Source organism: Petromyzon marinus (genome assembly GCF_048934315.1).
Source record: "Petromyzon marinus isolate PM22_M1 ecotype Great Lakes invasive population chromosome 84 unlocalized genomic scaffold, UKy_Petmar_22M1.pri1.0 chr84_unloc.1, whole genome shotgun sequence".
NCBI classification, from domain to species: domain Eukaryota; kingdom Metazoa; phylum Chordata; class Hyperoartia; order Petromyzontiformes; family Petromyzontidae; genus Petromyzon; species Petromyzon marinus.
The window spans coordinates 961,339-981,566 of record NW_027422638.1 but is presented as its reverse complement, the minus strand read 5'-3'; the positions used below and the strand labels follow the sequence as shown (position 1 = coordinate 981,566).

Below are 20,228 nucleotides of genomic sequence, written 5' to 3'. Positions count from 1 at the left end.
TGTGGTGTGTAATAGTGAGTGTGGATGTGTATAGTGAGTGTAGTGTGTATAGTGTGGTGTGTGTATAGTGTGTGGTGTGTATAGTGAGTGTAGTGTGTATAGTGAGTGTGGTGTGTATAGTGTGGTGTGTATAGTGAGTGTGGTGTGTATAGTGAGTGTAGTGTGTATAGTGAGTTTAGTGTGTATAGTGAGTGTGGTGTGTATAGTGAGTGTAGTGTGTATAGTGAGTGTGGTGTGTATAGTGTGGTGTGTATAGTGAGTGTAGTGTGTATAGTGAGTGTAGTGTGTATAGTGAGTGTGTGTGTATAGTGAGTGTAGTGTGTATAGTGAGTGTAGTGTGTATAGTGAGTGTAGTGTGTATAGTGAGTGTAGTGTGTATAGTGAGTGTGGTGTATAGTGAGTGTAGTGTGTATAGTGAGTGTGGTGTGTATAGTGAGTGTAGTGTGTATAGTGAGTGTGGTGTGTATAGTGAGTGTGGTGTGTATAGTGTAGTGTGTATAGTGAGTGTAGTGTGTATAGTGAGTGTAGTGTGTATAGTGAGTGTGGTGTGTATAGTGAGTGTGGTGTGTATTAGTGTAGTGTGTATAGTGAGTGTAGTGTGTATAGTGAGTGTAGTGTGTATAGTGAGTGTAGTGTGTATAGTGAGTGTGGTGTGTATAGTGAGTGTGGTGTGTATAGTGAGTGTAGTGTGTATAGTGAGTGTGGTGTGTATAGTGAGTGTAGTGTGTATAGTGAGTGTAGTGTGTATAGTGAGTGTGGTGTGTAAATAGTGTGGTGTGTATAGTGAGTGTGGTGTGTATAGTGTGGTGTGTATAGTGAGTGTGGTGTGTATAGTGAGTGTGGTGTGTATAGTGAGTGTAGTGTGTATAGTGTGTGTAGTGTGTATAGTGTAGTGTGTATAGTGAGTGTGGTGTGTATAGTGAGTGTGGTGTGTATAGTGAGTGTAGTGTGTATAGTGAGTGTAGTGTGTATAGTGAGTGTGTATAGTGAGTGTAGTGTGTATAGTGAGTGTAGTGTTGTATAGTGAGTGTAGTGTGTATAGTGAGTGTGGTGTGTATAGTGTGGTGTGTATAGTGAGTGTAGTGTGTATAGTGAGTGTAGTGTGTATAGTGAGTGTAGTGTGTATAGTGAGTGTAGTGTGTATAGTGAGTGTAGTGTGTATAGTGAGTGTGGTGTGTATAGTGAGTGTGGTGTGTGTATAGTGAGTGTAGTGTGTATAGTGAGTGTAGTGTGTATAGTGAGTGTGTATAGTGAGTGTAGTGTGTATAGTGAGTGTAGTGTGTATAGTGAGTGTAGTGTGTATAGTGAGTGTGGTGTGTATAGTGAGTGTAGTGTGTATAGTGAGTGTAGTGTGTATAGTGAGTGTGGTGTGTATAGTGAGTGTAGTGTGTATAGTGAGTGTGTGTGTATAGTGAGTGTAGTGTGTATAGTGAGTGTAGTGTGTATAGTGAGTGTGGTGTGTGTAGTGTGGTGTGTATAGTGAGTGTGGTGTGTATAGTGTGGTGTGTATAGTGAGTGTGGTGTGTATAGTGAGTGTGGTGTGTATAGTGAGTGTAGTGTGTATAGTGAGTGTAGTGTGTATAGTGTAGTGTGTATAGTGAGTGTAGTGTGTATAGTGAGTGTAGTGTGTATAGTGAGTGTGGTGTGTATAGTGAGTGTAGTGTGTATAGTGAGTGTAGTGTGTATAGTGAGTATAGTGAGTGTGGTGTGTATAGTGAGTGTAGTGTGTATAGTGAGTGTAGTGTGTATAGTGAGTGTAGTGTGTATAGTGAGTGTGGTGTGTATAGTGAGTGTAGTGTGTATAGTGAGTGTGGTGTGTATAGTGAGTGTGGTGTGTATAGTGAGTGTGGGGTGTATAGTGAGTGTGGTGTGTATAGTGAGTGTAGTGTGTATAGTGAGTGTAGTGTGTATAGTGAGTGTGGTGTGTATAGTGAGTGTGGTGTGTATAGTGAGTGTGGTGTGTATAGTGAGTGTAGTGTGTATAGTGAGTGTGGTGTGTATAGTGTAGTGTGTATAGTGAGTGTAGTGTGTATAGTGAGTGTGGTGTGTATAGTGGTGTGGTGTGTATAGTGAGTGTGGTGTGTATAGTGTAGTGTGTATAGTGAGTGTAGTGTGTATAGTGAGTGTGGTGTGTATAGTGAGTGTGGTGTGTATAGTGTAGTGTGTATAGTGAGTGTAGTGTGTATAGTGAGTGTGGTGTGTATAGTGAGTGTAGTGTGTATAGTGAGTGTGGTGTGTATAGTGTAGTGTGTATAGTGAGTGTAGTGTGTATAGTGAGTGTGGTGTGTATAGTGAGTGTAGGTGTGTATAGTGAGTGTGGTGTGTATAGTGTAGTGTGTATAGTGAGTGTAGTGTGTATAGTGTGTGTGTGGTGGTAGTGTAGTGTGTATAGTGAGTGTGGTGTGTATAGTGAGTGTATAGTGTGTATAGTGAGTGTAGTGTGTATAGTGAGTGTGGTGTGTATAGTGAGTGTGGGTGTATAGTGTAGTGTGTATAGTGAGTGTAGTGTGTATAGTGAGTGTGGTGTGTATAGTGAGTGTAGTGTGTATAGTGAGTGTGGTGTGTATAGTGAGTGTAGTGTGTATAGTGAGTGTAGTGTGTATAGTGAGTGTGGTGTGTGTTAGTGTGGTGTGTATAGTGAGTGTGTGTGTATAGTGTGGTGTGTATAGTGAGTGTAGTGTGTATAGTGAGTGTGGTGTGTATAGTTAGTGTAGTGTGTATAGTGAGTGTAGTGTGTATAGTGAGTGTGTATAGTGAGTGTAGTGTGTATAGTGAGTGTAGTGTGTATAGTGAGTGTGGTGTGTATGTGAGTGTGGTGTGTATAGTGAGTGTAGTGTGTATAGTGAGTGTAGTGTGTATAGTGAGTGTAGTGTGTATAGTGAGTGTGGTGTGTATAGTGTGGTGTGTATAGTGAGTGTAGTGTGTATAGTGAGTGTAGTGTGTATAGTGAGTGTGGTGTGTATAGTGAGTGTGGTGTGTATAGTGAGTGTGGTGTGTATAGTGAGTGTAGTGTGTATAGTGAGTGTGTATAGTGAGTGTAGTGTGTATAGTGAGTGTAGTGTGTATAGTGAGTGTAGTGTGTATAGTGAGTGTGGTGTATAGTGAGTGTAGTGTGTATAGTGAGTGTAGTGTGTATAGTGAGTGTGGTGTGTATAGTGTAGTGTGTATAGTGAGTGTAGTGTGTATAGTGAGTGTAGTGTGTATAGTGAGTGTGGTGTGTATAGTGAGTGTAGTGTGTATAGTGAGTGTGGTGTGTATAGTGAGTGTAGTGTGTATAGTGAGTGTGTGTGTATAGTGAGGTGGTGTGTGTAGTGTGGTGTGTATAGTGAGTGTGGTGTGTATAGTGTGGTGTGTATAGTGAGTGTGGTGTGTATAGTGAGTGTGGTGTGTTAGTGTGGTGTGTATAGTGAGTGTGGTGTGTATAGTGTAGTGTGTATAGTGAGTGTAGTGTGTATAGTGAGTGTGGTGTGTATAGTGAGTGTAGTGTGTATAGTGAGTGTGTGTGTATAGTGTGTGTGTATAGTGAGTGTAGTGTGTATAGTGAGTGTAGTGTGTATAGTGAGTGTAGTGTGTATAGTGAGTGTAGTGTGTATAGTGAGTGTGGTGTGTATAGTGAGTGTAGTGTGTATAGTGAGTGTGGTGTGTATAGTGAGTGTAGTGTGTATAGTGAGTGTAGTGTGTATAGTGAGTGTGTATAGTGTAGTGTGTATAGTGAGTGTAGTGTGTATAGTGAGTGTAGTGTGTATAGTGAGTGTGGTGTGTATAGTGAGTGTGGTGTGTATAGTGTAGTGTGTATAGTGAGTGTAGTGTGTATAGTGAGTGTAGTGTGTATAGTGAGTGTAGTGTGTATAGTGAGTGTAGTGTGTATAGTGTAGTGTGTATAGTGAGTGTAGTGTGTATAGTGAGTGTGGTGTGTATAGTGAGTGTGGTGTGTATAGTGAGTGTGGTGTGTATAGTGAGTGTAGTGTGTATAGTGAGTGTGTGTGTATGTGTGTGTGGTGTGTGTAGTGTGGTGTGTATAGTGAGTGTGGTGTGTATAGTGTGGTGTGTATAGTGAGTGTAGTGTGTATAGTGAGTGTGGTGTGTATAGTGAGTGTAGTGTGTATAGTGAGTGTGGTGTGTATAGTTGTGTGTGTTATAGTGAGTGTAGTGTGTGTATAGTGAGTGTAGTGTGTATAGTGAGTGTGGTGTGTATAGTGAGTGTGGTGTGTATAGTGAGTGTAGTGTGTATAGTGAGTGTAGTGTGTATAGTGAGTGTAGTGTGTATAGTGAGTGTGGTGTGTATAGTGTGGTGTGTATAGTGAGTGTAGTGTGTATAGTGAGTGTAGTGTGTATAGTGAGTGTGGTGTGTATAGTGAGTGTGGTGTGTATAGTGAGTGTGGTGTGTATAGTGGTGTAGTGTGTATAGTGAAGTGTGTATAGTGAGTGTAGTGTGTATAGTGAGTGTAGTGTGTATAGTGAGTGTAGTGTGTATAGTGAGTGTGGTGTGTATAGTGAGTGTAGTGTGTATAGTGAGTGTGGTGTGTATAGTGTAGTGTGTATAGTGAGTGTAGTGTGTATAGTGAGTGTAGTGTGTATAGTGAGTGTGGTGTGTATAGTGAGTGTAGTGTGTATAGTGAGTGTGGTGTGTATAGTGAGTGTAGTGTGTATAGTGAGTGTAGTGTGTATAGTGAGTGTGGTGTGTGTAGTGTGGTGTGTATAGTGAGTGTGGTGTGTATAGTGTGGTGTGTATAGTGAGTGTGGTGTGTATAGTGAGTGTGGTGTGTATAGTGAGTGTAGTGTGTATAGTGAGTGTAGTGTGTATAGTGTAGTGTGTATAGTGAGTGTAGTGTGTATAGTGAGTGTAGTGTGTATAGTGAGTGTGGTGTGTATAGTGAGTGTAGTGTGTATAGTGAGTGTAGTGTGTATAGTGAGTGTATGTGTGTGGTGTAGTGAGTGTAGTGTGTATAGTGAGTGTAGTGTGTATAGTGAGTGTAGTGTGTATAGTGAGTGTGGTGTGTATAGTGAGTGTAGTGTGTATAGTGAGTGTGGTGTGTATAGTGAGTGTGGTGTGTATAGTGAGTGTGGTGTGTATAGTGAGTGTGGTGTGTATAGTGAGTGTGGTGTGTATAGTGAGTGTAGTGTGTATAGTGAGTGTAGTGTGTATAGTGAGTGTGGTGTGTATAGTGAGTGTGGTGTGTATAGTGAGTGTGGTGTGTATAGTGAGTGTAGTGTGTATAGTGAGTGTGGTGTGTATAGTGTAGTGTGTATAGTGAGTGTAGTGTGTATAGTGAGTGTGGTGTGTATAGTGAGTGTGGTGTGTATAGTGAGTGTGGTGTGTATAGTGTTAGTGTGTATAGTGAGTGTAGTGTGTATAGTGAGTGTGGTGTGTATAGTGAGTGTGTGTGTATAGTGTAGTGTGTATAGTGAGTGTAGTGTGTATAGTGAGTGTGGTGTGTATAGTGAGTGTAGTGTGTATAGTGAGTGTGGTGTGTATAGTGTAGTGTGTATAGTGAGTGTAGTGTGTATAGTGAGTGTGGTGTGTATAGTGAGTGTGTGTGTATAGTGAGTGTGGTGTGTATAGTGAGTGTAGTGTGTATAGTGAGTGTGGTGTGTATAGTGAGTGTAGTGTGTATAGTGAGTGTGGTGTGTATAGTGAGTGTAGTGTGTATAGTGAGTGTAGTGTGTATAGTGTGGTGTGTATAGTGTGGTGTGTATAGTGTAGTGTGTATAGTGTGGTGTGTATAGTGAGTGTAGTGTGTATAGTGTGGTGTGTATAGTGAGTGTGGTGTGTATAGTGAGTGTGTATAGTGAGTGTAGTGTGTATAGTGAGTGTAGTGTGTATAGTGAGTGTAGTGTGTATAGTGAGTGTGGTGTGTATAGTGAGTGTAGTGTGTATAGTGAGTGTAGTGTGTATAGTGTGGTGGTGTATAGTGAGTGTAGTGTGTATAGTGAGTGTAGTGTGTATAGTGAGTGTAGTGTGTATAGTGAGTGTAGTGTGTATAGTGAGTGTGGTGTGTATAGTGAGTGTAGTGTGTATAGTGAGTGTGGTGTGTATAGTGAGTGTAGTGTGTATAGTGAGTGTAGTGTGTATGTGTGGTGTGTATAGTGAGTGTAGTGTGTATAGTGAGTGTAGTGTGTATAGTGAGTGTAGTGTGTATAGTGAGTGTTGGTGTGTATAGTGAGTGTAGTGTGTATAGTGAGTGTGGTGTGTATAGTGAGTGTAGTGTGTATAGTGAGTGTAGTGTGTATAGTGAGTGTGTATAGTGTGTGTGTATAGTGAGTGTAGTGTGTATAGTGAGTGTAGTGTGTATAGTGAGTGTGGTGTGTATAGTGAGTGTGGTGTGTATAGTGTAGTGTGTATAGTGAGTGTAGTGTGTATAGTGAGTGTAGTGTGTATAGTGAGTGTAGTGTGTATAGTGAGTGTGGTGTGTATAGTGGTGTGTATAGTGAGTGTAGTGTGTATAGTGAGTGTGGTGTGTATAGTGAGTGTAGTGTGTATAGTGAGTGTGGTGTGTATAGTGAGTGTAGTGTGTATAGTGAGTGTAGTGTGTATAGTGAGTGTGGTGTGTGTAGTGTGGTGTGTATAGTGAGTGTGGTGTGTATAGTGTGGTGTGTATGTGGTGTGTATAGTGAGTGTGGTGTGTATAGTGAGTGTAGTGTGTATAGTGGTGTAGTGTATAGTGAGTGTGTATAGTGAGTGTAGTGTGTAAGTGGTGTAGTGTGTATAGTGAGTGTGGTGTGTATAGTGAGTGTGGTGTGTATAGTGAGTGTAGTGTGTATAGTGAGTGTAGTGTGTATAGTGAGTGTAGTGTGTATAGTGAGTGTGGTGTGTATAGTGTGGTGTGTATAGTGAGTGTAGTGTGTATAGTGAGTGTAGTGTGTATAGTGAGTGTGGTGTGTATAGTGAGTGTGGTGTGTATAGTGAGTGTGTGTGTATAGTGAGTGTAGTGTGTATAGTGAGTGTGTATAGTGAGTGTAGTGTGTATAGTGAGTGTAGTGTGTATAGTGAGTGTAGTGTGTATAGTGAGTGTGGTGTGTATAGTGAGTGTAGTGTGTATAGTGAGTGTAGTGTGTATAGTGAGTGTGGTGTGTATAGTGTAGTGTGTATAGTGAGTGTAGTGTGTATAGTGAGTGTAGTGTGTATAGTGAGTGTGGTGTGTATAGTGAGTGTAGTGTGTATAGTGAGTGTGGTGTGTATAGTGAGTGTAGTGTGTATAGTGAGTGTAGTGTGTATAGTGAGTGTGGTGTGTGTAGTGTGGTGTGTATAGTGAGTGTGGTGGTGTATAGTTGTGTGTATAGTGAGTGTGGTGTGTATGTGTGGTGTGTATAGTGAGTGTAGTGTGTATAGTGAGCGTGTAGTGTGTATAGTGTAGTGTGTATAGTGAGTGTAGTGTGTATAGTGAGTGTGGTGTGTATAGTGAGTGTAGTGTGTATAGTGAGTGTAGTGTGTATAGTGAGTGTATAGTGAGTGTGGTGTGTATAGTGAGTGTAGTGTGTATAGTGAGTGTAGTGTGTATAGTGAGTGTAGTGTGTATAGTGAGTGTGGTGTGTATAGTGAGTGTAGTGTGTATAGTGAGTGTAGTGTGTATAGTGTAGTGTGTATAGTGAGTGTAGTGTGTATAGTGAGTGTGGTGTGTATAGTGAGTGTAGTGTGTATAGTGAGTGTAGTGTGTATAGTGTAGTGTGTATAGTGAGTGTAGTGTGTATAGTGAGTGTGGTGTGTATAGTGAGTGTAGTGTGTATAGTGAGTGTAGTGTGTATAGTGAGTGTATAGTGAGTGTGGTGTGTATAGTGAGTGTAGTGTGTATAGTGAGTGTAGTGTGTATAGTGAGTGTAGTGTGTATAGTGAGTGTGGTGTGTATAGTGAGTGTAGTGTGTATAGTGAGTGTGTGTGTGTATAGTGAGTGTGGTGTGTATAGTGAGTGTGGTGTGTATAGTGAGTGTGGTGTGTATAGTGAGTGTGGTGTGTATAGTGAGTGTAGTGTGTATAGTGAGTGTAGTGTGTATAGTGAGTGTGTGTGTATAGTGAGTGTGGTGTGTATAGTGAGTGTGGTGTGTATAGTGAGTGTAGTGTGTATAGTGAGTGTGGTGTGTATAGTGTAGTGTGTATAGTGAGTGTAGTGTGTATAGTGAGTGTGGTGTGTATAGTGAGTGTGGTGTGTATAGTGAGTGTGGTGTGTATAGTGTAGTGTGTATAGTGAGTGTAGTGTGTATAGTGAGTGTGGTGTGTATAGTGAGTGTGGTGTGTATAGTGTAGTGTGTATAGTGAGTGTAGTGTTTATAGTGAGTGTGTAGAGTGAGTGTGGTGTGTATAGTGAGTGTAGTGTGTATAGTGTAGTGTGTATAGTGAGTGTGGTGTGTATAGTGAGTGTGGTGTGTATAGTGAGTGTGTATAGTGAGTGTAGTGTGTATAGTGAGTGTGTATAGTGAGTGTAGTGTGTATAGTGAGTGTAGTGTGTATAGTGAGTGTAGTGTGTATTGTGAGTGTAGTGTGTATAGTGAGTGTGGTGTGTATAGTGCAGTGTGTATAGTGAGTGTAGTGTGTATAGTGTAGTGTTTATAGTGTGGTGTGTATAGTGAGTGTAGTGTGTATAGTGTAGTGTGTATAGTGAGTGTAGTGTGTATAGTGAGTGTGGTGTGTATAGTGAGTGTAGTGTGTATAGTGAGTGTGGTGTGTATAGTGAGTGTGGTGTGTATAGTGAGTGTGGTGTGTATAGTGAGTGTAGTGTGTATAGTGAGTGTGGTGTATATAGTGAGTGTGGTGTGTATAGTGAGTGTAGTGTGTATAGTGAGTGTGGTGTGTATAGTGAGTGTGGTGTGTATAGTGAGTGTGGTGTGTATAGTGAGTGTGGTGTGTATAGTGAGTGTGTGTGTATAGTGAGTGTAGTATGTATAGTGTGGTGTGTATAGTGAGTGTAGTGTGTATAGTGTGGTGTGTATAGTGAGTGTAGTGTGTATAGTGAGTGTAGTGTGTATAGTGAGTGTAGTGTGTATAGTGTAGTGTGTATAGTGAGTGTGGTGTGTATAGTGAGTGTAGTGTGTATAGTGAGTGTGGTGTGTATAGTGAGTGTAGTGTGTATAGTGAGTGTAGTGTGTATAGTGAGTGTGGTGTGTATAGTGAGTGTGGTGTGTATAGTGAGTGTAGTGTGTATAGTGAGTGTGGTGTGTATAGTGTTGGTGCGGTGTTGGTGCGGTGTCGGTGGGTGCAGGACGCGCGTTGCTGAGCGCGGTGTGCAACGAGTCCAACGCAGGGTCAGGGGCACCCTGAGTCAGATCGGCTCCAAACTTCCCCGGCTGGGACTCAACAACCAGAAGCTACCCAAAGTCACCGGTAGCACAGCACAGCTACAACTACCATGTCACTCACTCACGCACTCACTCACCCACTGACTCACTCACCACACACTCGCTCACTCGCGCACTCACTCACCCACCCGCTCACCCACCCGCTCACCCACTCACTCGCTCACCCACCCGCTCACCCACTCACTCACCACTCACTCGCTCACTCGCACACTCACTCACCCACCCGCTCACCCACTCACTCACCACTCACTCGCTCACTCGCGCACTCACTCACCCACCCACTCACCCACTGACTCACCACTCACTCAATCACGCACTCACTCACCCACCCGCTCACCCACTGAATCACCACACACTCGCTCACTCACGCACTCACTCACCCACCCACTGACACTCGCTCATTCGCTACTCACCACACTCACCGACTCGCTCACCACACACTCGCTCACTCGCACACTCACTCACTCACCCACTGACTCACCACACACTCAATCACGCACTCACTCACCCACCCGCTCACCCACTGACTCACCACACACTCGCTCACTCACGCACTCACTCACCCACCCGCTCACCCACTGACTCACCACTCACCTCGCTCACTCGCACACTCACTCACCCACCCGCTCACCCACTGACTCACCACACACTCGCTCACTCGCTACTCACCACACTCACCGACTCGCTCACCACACACTCGCACACTCACTCATCCACCCACTCACCCACTGACTCACCACACACTCAATCACGCACTCACTCACCAACCCGCTCACCCACTGACTCACCACACACTCGCTCACTCACGCACTCACTCACCCACCCGCTCACCCACTGACTCACCAGACACTCGCTCACTCGCTACTCACCACACTCACTGACTCACTCACCACTGACCCACTCACCCACACACTCGCTCACTCGCACACTCACTCACCCACCCACACACCCACTGACTCACCACACGCTCACTCGCTACTCACCACACTCACCGACTCACTCACCACACACTCGCTCACTCGCACACTCACTCACCCACCCACTCACCCACTGACTCACCACACGCTCACTCGCTACTCACCACACTCACTGACCCACTCACCCACACACTCGCTCACTCACCCACCCGCTCACCCACTGACTCACCAGACACTCGCTCACTCGCTACTCACCACACTCACTGACTCACTCACCACTAACTCGCTCACTCGCACACTCACCCACCACACACACACCACACACACACACACCACACACACCACACACCCACCCACACACCCACACACTCACCCACTCACCCACCCACACACCCACACACTCACCTACACATCCACTCACTGACCCACCCACCCATACACCCACACACTCACCCACCACACAATAACACACATACTCACCCACTCACACACACTCACTCACCCACCCACACACTCACCCACACACCCACTCACTCACCCACCCACCCACACACTCACCCACTCACCCACACACTCACCCACTCACTCACCCACCCACTCACCCACACACCCACTCACCCACCCACACACACACTCACCCACACACTCACCCACACACCCACTCACACACACACTCACACACCCACCGTGTCTCCACAGTGAATCCACACGAGGTAGACCACACACACACTCACACTCACCCACACACTCACCCACACACCCACTCACACACCCACACACCCACTCACACACCCACACACCCACTCACACACCCACACACACCCACTCACACACACACACACCCACACACACACCCACGCACCCACACACTCACACACTCACACACACACACACACACTAACCCACTCACACACCCACTCACACACCCACCCACCGTGTCTCCACAGTGAACCCACACGAGGTAGACCACACACACACTCACACACTCACACACCCACACACCCACACACTCACACACACACCCACACACACACCCACACACTCACACACACACTCACACACACACACTAACCCACACACTAACCCACACACTCACACACCCACCGTGTCTCCACAGTGAACCCACACGAGGTAGACCACACACTCACACACCCACTCACACACTCACACACCCACCGTGTCTCCACAGTGAACCCACACGAGGTAGACCACACACACACCCACACACCCACACACCCACACACCCACACACACACTCACACACTCACACACTCACACACCCACACACTCACACACTCACACACACACACTAACCCACACACTCACACACTCACACACCCACCGTGTCTCCACAGTGAACCCACACGAGGTAGACCACACACACACTCACACACTCACACACCCACACACCCACCCACACATTCACACACTCACACACCCACACACCCACCCACACACTCACACACTCACACACACACACACACTAACCCACACACTCACACACCCACCGTGTCTCCACAGTGAACCCACACGAGGTAGACCACACACACACTCACACACCCACACACCCACCCACACACTCACACACACACCCACTAACCCACTCACACACTCACACACCCACCGTGTCTCCACAGTGAACCCACACGAGGTAGACCACACACACACTCACACACTCACACACCCACCGTGTCTCCACAGTGAACCCACACGAGGTAGACCACACACACACTCACACACTCACACACACACACTAACCCACACACCCACACACTCACACACACACTAACCCACTCACACACACACTCATACACCCACCCACCGTGTCTCCACAGTGAACCCACACGAGGTAGACCACACACTCACACACTCACACACCCACACACTCACACACTCACACACTCACACACCCACACACCCACCCACACACTCACACACTCACACACACACTCACTAACTCACACACTCACACACCCACCGTGTCTCCACAGTGAACCCACACGAGGTAGACCACCCACACACTCACACACTCACACACACACTCACACACCCACACACTCACACACTAACCCACACACTCACACACTCACACACACACACTAACCCACACACTCACACACTCACACACCCACCGTGTCTCCACAGTGAACCCACACGAGGTAGACCACACACACACTCACCCACCCACCGTGTCTCCACAGTGAACCCACACGAGGTAGACCACACACACACTCACACACCCACACACCCACCGTGTCTCCACAGTGAACCCACACGAGGTAGACCACACACACACTCACACACTCACACACCCACCGTGTCTCCACAGTGAACCCACACGAGGTAGACCACACACACACTCACACACACACACTAACCCACACACTCACACACCCACCGTGTCTCCACAGTGAACCCACACGAGGTAGACCACACACACACTCACACACCCACACACCCACCGTGTCTCCACAGTGAACCCACACGAGGTAGACCACACACACACTCACACACTCACACACCCACCGTGTCTCCACAGTGAACCCACACGAGGTAGACCACACACACACTCACACACACACACTAACCCACACACTCACACACCCACCGTGTCTCCACAGTGAACCCACACGAGGTAGACCACACACACACTCACACACCCACACACCCACCGTGTCTCCACAGTGAACCCACACGAGGTAGACCACACACACACTCACACACTCACACACCCACCGTGTCTCCACAGTGAACCCACACGAGGTAGACCACACACACACTCACACACTCACACACACACTCACACACCCACCCACCGTGTCTCCACAGTGAACCCACACGAGGTAGACCACACACACACTCACACACTCACACACCCACCGTGTCTCCACAGTGAACCCACACGAGGTAGACCACACACTCACACACCCACTCACACACCCACTCACACACCCACTCACCCACTCACCCACTCACACACTCACTCACTCACACACCCACCCACACACTCACACACACACACTAACCCACACACTCACTCACACACCCACCCACCGTGTCTCCACAGTGAACCCACACGAGGTAGACCACACCCACACTCACACACACACACTAACCCACACACCCACTCACACACCCACCCACCGTGTCTCCACAGTGAACCCACACGAGGTAGACCACACACACACTCACACACTCACACACCCACCGTGTCTCCACAGTGAACCCACACGAGGTAGACCACACACACACTCACACACTCACACACCCACCGTGTCTCCACAGTGAACCCACACGAGGTAGACCACACACACACTCACACACTCACACACACACCCACCGTGTCTCCACAGTGAACCCACACGAGGTAGACCACACACACACTCACACACTCACACACACACACACCCACCCACACACTCACACACTCACACCGACACTCACACACTAACCCACACACTCACACACTCACACACCCACCGTGTCTCCACAGTGAACCCACACGAGGTAGACCACTCACACACACACTCACTCACACACCCACCGTGTCTCCACAGTGAACCCACACGAGGTAGACCACACACACACTCACACACTCACACACCCACCGTGTCTCCACAGTGAACCCACACGAGGTAGACCACACACACACTCACACACTCACACACACACTCATACACCCACACACCGTGTCTCCACAGTGAACCCACACGAGGTAGACCACACACACACACACCCACTCACACACACACACACTCACACACCCACCGTGTCTCCACAGTGAACCCACACGAGGTAGACCACACACACACTCACACACTCACACACCCACCGTGTCTCCACAGTGAACCCACACGAGGTAGACCACACACACACTCACACACTCACACACCCACCGTGTCTCCACAGTGAACCCACACGAGGTAGACCACACACACACTCACACACTCACACACCCACCGTGTCTCCACAGTGAACCCACACGAGGTAGACCACACACACACTCACACACTCACACTCACACACTCACACACCCACCGTGTCTCCACAGTGAACCCACACGAGGTAGACCACACACACACTCACACACTCACACACCCACTCACACTCACACACTCACACACCCACCGTGTCTCCACAGTGAACCCACACGAGGTAGACCACACACACACTCACACACTCACACACCCACCGTGTCTCCACAGTGAACCCACACGAGGTAGACCACACACACACTCACACACTCACACACACACTCATACACCCACCCACCGTGTCTCCACAGTGAACCCACACGAGGTAGACCACACACACACTCACACACACTCACACACTCACACACACACCCACACACCGTGTCTCCACAGTGAACCCACACGAGGTAGACCACACACACACACACTCACACACCCACCGTGTCTCCACAGTGAACCCACACGAGGTAGACCACACACACACTCACACACTCACACACCCACACACCCACCCACACACTCACACACTCACACCCACACTCACACACACACCCACTCACACTCACACACTCACACACCCACCGTGTCTCCACAGTGAACCCACACGAGGTAGACCACACACACACTCACACACTCACACACCCACACACCCACACACCCACCCACACACTCACACACTCACACACCCACACTAACCCACTCACACACCCACTCATACACACACCCACCGTGTCTCCACAGTGAACCCACACGAGGTAGACCACACACACACTCACACACCCACCGTGTCTCCACAGTGAACCCACACGAGGTAGACCACACACACACTCACACACCCACCGTGTCTCCACAGTGAACCCACACGAGGTAGACCACACACACACCCACACACCCACCGTGTCTCCACAGTGAACCCACACGAGGTAGACCACACACACACTCACACACCCACCCACCGTGTCTCCACAGTGAACCCACACGAGGTAGACCACACACACACTCACACTAACCCACACACTCACACACACACCCACCGTGTCTCCACAGTGAACCCACACGAGGTAGACCACACACACACTCACACACTCACACACCCACCGTGTCTCCACAGTGAACCCACACGAGGTAGACCACACACTCACACACCCACCCACTCACCCACCCACCGTGTCTCCACAGTGAACCCACACGAGGTAGACCACACACACACTCACACACTCACACACCCACTCACACTCACACACTCACACACCCACCGTGTCTCCACAGTGAACCCACACGAGGTAGACCACACACACACTCACACACTCACACACCCACTCACACTCACACACTCACACACCCACCGTGTCTCCACAGTGAACCCACACGAGGTAGACCACACACACACTCACACACTCACACACCCACCGTGTCTCCACAGTGAACCCACACGAGGTAGACCACACACTCACACACTCACACACACACTCATACACCCACCCACCGTGTCTCCACAGTGAACCCACACGAGGTAGACCACACACACACTCACACACACACTCACACACTCACACACACACTAACCCACTCACACACTCACACACCCACCGTGTCTCCACAGTGAACCCACACGAGGTAGACCACACACACACACACTCACACACCCACCGTGTCTCCACAGTGAACCCACACGAGGTAGACCACACACACACACACCCACTCACACACACACTCACACACTCACACACACACACTCACACACCCACCCACCCACTGTGTCTCCACAGTGAACCCACACGAGGTAGACCACACACACACTCACACACTCACACACACTCACACACCCACCGTGTCTCCACAGTGAACCCACACGAGGTAGACCACACACCCACCCACACACTCACACACACACTAACCCACACACTCACACACCCACCGTGTCTCCACAGTGAACCCACACGAGGTAGACCACACACTCACTCACACACACACTAACCCACCCACACACTCACACACTCACCCACCCACCGTGTCTCCACAGTGAACCCACACGAGGTAGACCACACACTCACACACTCACACACACACACTAACCCACACACTCACCCACCCACCGTGTCTCCACAGTGAACCCACACGAGGTAGACCACACACCCACCCACACACTCACACACCCACCGTGTCTCCACAGTGAACCCACACGAGGTAGACCACACACACACTCACACACCCACCGTGTCTCCACAGTGAACCCACACGAGGTAGACCACACACACACTCACACACTCACACACTAACCCACACACTCACACACCCACCGTGTCTCCACAGTGAACCCACACGAGGTAGACCACACACACACTCACACACTCACCCACCCACCGTGTCTCCACAGTGAACCCACACGAGGTAGACCACACACTCACACACACACACTAACCCACACACTAACCCACACACTCACCCACCCACCGTGTCTCCACAGTGAACCCACACGAGGTAGACCACACACCCACCCACACACTCACACACCCACCATGTCTCCACAGTGAACCCACACGAGGTAGACCACACGTACCACTGCAGCTTTGTGGAGCAGCCCTCACCCTCTTGGACCTCCGTGGACTCCTTCTCCTCCTTCGACACCATGGAGGATGGCCCTGTGTACTGCATCCCCGAAGGTGGCTCCACCACCACCACCATCATCACCACCACCATCATCACCACCATCATCATCACCACCATCATCATCACCATCACCACCATCATCACCACTATCATCACCACTATCATCACCACCATCATCACCATCATCATCACCACCATCATCATCACCACCATCATCATCACCATCACCACCATCATCACCACTATCATCACCACTATCATCACCACCATCATCACCATCATCATCACCACTATCATCACCACAACCATCATCATCACCGTCATCATCATCACCGTCATCATCATCACCACCATCATCACCGTCATTATCATCATCACCATCATCACCACTATCACCACCATCACCACCAACAACCGCCATTCGCCAGGCTATTTGCACCTTGAGGCCACGTGAAGTGTCGAACGCCCGCTGGCAGGAGGTCACGGGGCAGACCCAGGTGCCACGGGTCGACTGACTGAGATGACTGGCTGATGCACCACCTGTGCCCCCTACTGTGCCAACCTGCTGTGCTTTAGCCACCCGGCGCTCCGCTCGTTGTTGTGAGCGTCGCTCCTCTGCCCTCTGTTGTTGTTGGAGGGCGACTGCCTCCAACTGCCCAGTAGCGGCCTTCACGAGCCCCCTCCACAGAGGCCGATCTTGACACCGCTGGTACCGGTCATCGGCAAGTCCACTCAGCTCCACGTCCTCCCGTACCACATCACTCCATGTCTTCTCTAGCCTGTGCCACGTGCACTACATGGTCAAAATAGATGTTAAATAATGTGGGAGCCAGAGGACATCCCTGTCGCACCCCCAGGTGAACAGGGAAAATGCCTCCCGACTCCCGGCCACGTAATTTTACCCGGGCCCGCTCACCATCATGAAGGTCCTTAATGATCGTGAGCAGAGAGTCAGGGACTCCGAAAGCACGAATAACAACCCAGAGCCCAGGCCTACTGATGGTATCATAGGCCTTGATCAGGTCAATAAAGCAGAGATGTAGGTCTTGCTGGAATTCCCTACACCTCTGCTGTAGCAGACAGACAGAAAATATGGCATCCGTGCAGGACCGCCCTTTCCTGAAACCGCATTGGGGCTCCACAAGCCTCTCCTCAGCGTGCCTGGCAAGGCGATGTTGAATAATCCTTGCCAGGACCTTTCCCGGCATACTGAGGAGTGAGATGCAACAACACTCACCCACTACACCCACTCCACCCACTACACCCACTACACCCACCCCACCCACTCCACCCACTCCACCCACTCCACCCACCCCACCCCACCCACTCCACCTACTACACCCACTACACCCACCCCACCCCACCCACTCCACCTACTACACCCACCACGCCCACTAAACCCACTACACCCACCCCACCCACTACACCCACCCCACCCACTACACCCACTCCACCCACTACACCCACCACACCCACTACACCCACTCCACCCACCCCACCCACTACACCCACCCCACACACTACACCCACTACACCCACCCCACCCACTACACCCACTACACCCACCCCACCCACTACACCCACTCCACCCACTACACCCACTACACCCACCCCACCCACTCCACCCACTCCACCCACTCCACCCACCCCACCCCACCCACTCCACCTACTACACCCACTACACCCACCCCACCCCACCCACTCCACCTACTACACCCACCACGCCCACTAAACCCACTACACCCACCCCACCCACTACACCCACCCCACCCACTACACCCACTCCACCCACTACACCCACCACACCCACTACACCCACTCCACCCACCCCACCCACTACACCCACCCCACACACTACACCCACTACACCCACCCCACCCACTACACCCACTACACCCACCCCACCCACTACACCCACTACACCCACTACACCCACTACACCCACCCACCCTACCCACTCCACCCACCCCCAGGCAGCGCGCGAGGCTCCGAGATGGCGGAAATCCCGGAACTGGAGCCGGAGCTGGATCCGGACTCTGACTCCGACTCCGCGGGGCCCGCGGTGGGCACCCCGCCTCGCCCGTCCGCCGAGCTACCCCCAGCCAACCACGCCGCCGGTAGCTCACCAGCAACAACGATCGCCACGGCAACAGCAACAACAACAACAGCAGCAGCAGCAACGGCGGACTACTCGATGCTGTCGGAGGCGCACACGAAGGTGCCAGCCGTGTATGCCCACGTGCACCCGCCCGGCGCCACCGGCGCCACCGGCACCACCGGCGCCACGCCGCTGTCGTCCCAGCGTGGCAGGATGGGGGGGGGGCGTCACGGGCGCGCCTCCTCTCGGCACCGCGAGCTGCCGACGCCGCCGCCGCCGCCGACGCCGACGTTGCCGGCGGCGACGGCGACGACGGCGGCGACGACGACGCCGCCGCCGCCGCGGCCGCCGGACCCCACCACCAAGCCCAAGCTGTCGTGGTTGCACGGCGGCGACGCTGTTTACGACGTGCCCCTGCCGGGCGGCGGCGGTGCCGGCGGCCACCGGCGGAGGCGGGTGGGCGGTGCGGCGGCGCAGGGCGGCGGTGGCAGCGGCGGCGGCGGCGGCGGCGGCGACGGCGACGCGTTGCCGTCGACGGTTGCTGCCTCCAAACCGGCACCGCCCCGCAAAGCCAAGCGGGCGTTTGTGAGGGCTGGGGTTGGCGGCGATGGCGGCGGAGGCGGCGGAGGCGCTGCAGGCGGTGGCGGCGGAGGCGGTGCAGGCGGTGGTGGCGGCTCCTCGGGCGCTACCAAGGTGGCGGTTCTGCCCACGTCCGACCGGCTCAGGCACATGGTGCGCGCCGAGGTCACTGCCGGCGTGGCTGGGGGGGCGGCGGCTGCCGGCGGCGGCGGCGGCGGCGGCGTGCCGGGGCCAGCCCGCACCGCCCTCCTGCCTCTACACATGCGGCAGGGGAAGAAGTGAACCTTGCCGCTGGTGTGCGGGGTGGGGTGGGGGGGGTGGACTACCCCTAGGGTAGGTGTTGGGGTTGACTACACCTAGGGTAGGGGTGGACTACCCCTAGGGTGGGTGTTGGGGTTGACTACCCCTAGGGTAGGGGTGGGGGTGGACTACCCCTAGGGTAGAGGTGGGTTGGGGTGGACTACCCCTAGGGTAGGTGTTGGGGTTGACTACACCTAGGGTAGGGGTGGGGGTGGACTACCCCTAGGGTAGAGGTGGGTGGGGGTGGACTACCCCTCGGGTAGGGGTGGGGGTGGACTACCCCTAGGGTAGGGGTGGACTACCCCTAGGGTAGGGGTGGACTACCCCTAGGGTAGAGGTGGGTGGGGGTGGACTACCCCTAGTGTAGGGGTGGGTGGGGGTGGACTACCCCTAGGGTAGAGGTGGGTGGGGGTGGACTACCCCTAGGGTAGGAGTGGGGGTGGACTACCCCTAGGGTAGGGG

General features: G+C 51.0%; 1 protein-coding gene across 1 annotated transcript in view; it reads left to right on the top strand.

The window, feature by feature from the left end:
* The window catches only part of LOC116937069 (uncharacterized), a 39,536-nt gene extending 19,581 nt beyond the window's left edge, over positions 1-19,955 (top strand). Inside the window, exons 5-7 of the mRNA XM_076059033.1 lie at positions 9,192-9,313; positions 16,711-16,842; positions 18,763-19,955. Of these exons, the coding sequence (XP_075915148.1) occupies positions 16,809-16,842; positions 18,763-19,748 (1,020 nt within the window). The 5' untranslated portion in view covers positions 9,192-9,313; positions 16,711-16,808 and the 3' untranslated portion in view covers positions 19,749-19,955. The remainder of the gene's footprint in view (positions 1-9,191; positions 9,314-16,710; positions 16,843-18,762) is intronic.
* Positions 19,956-20,228: the final 273 nt, after the last annotated feature.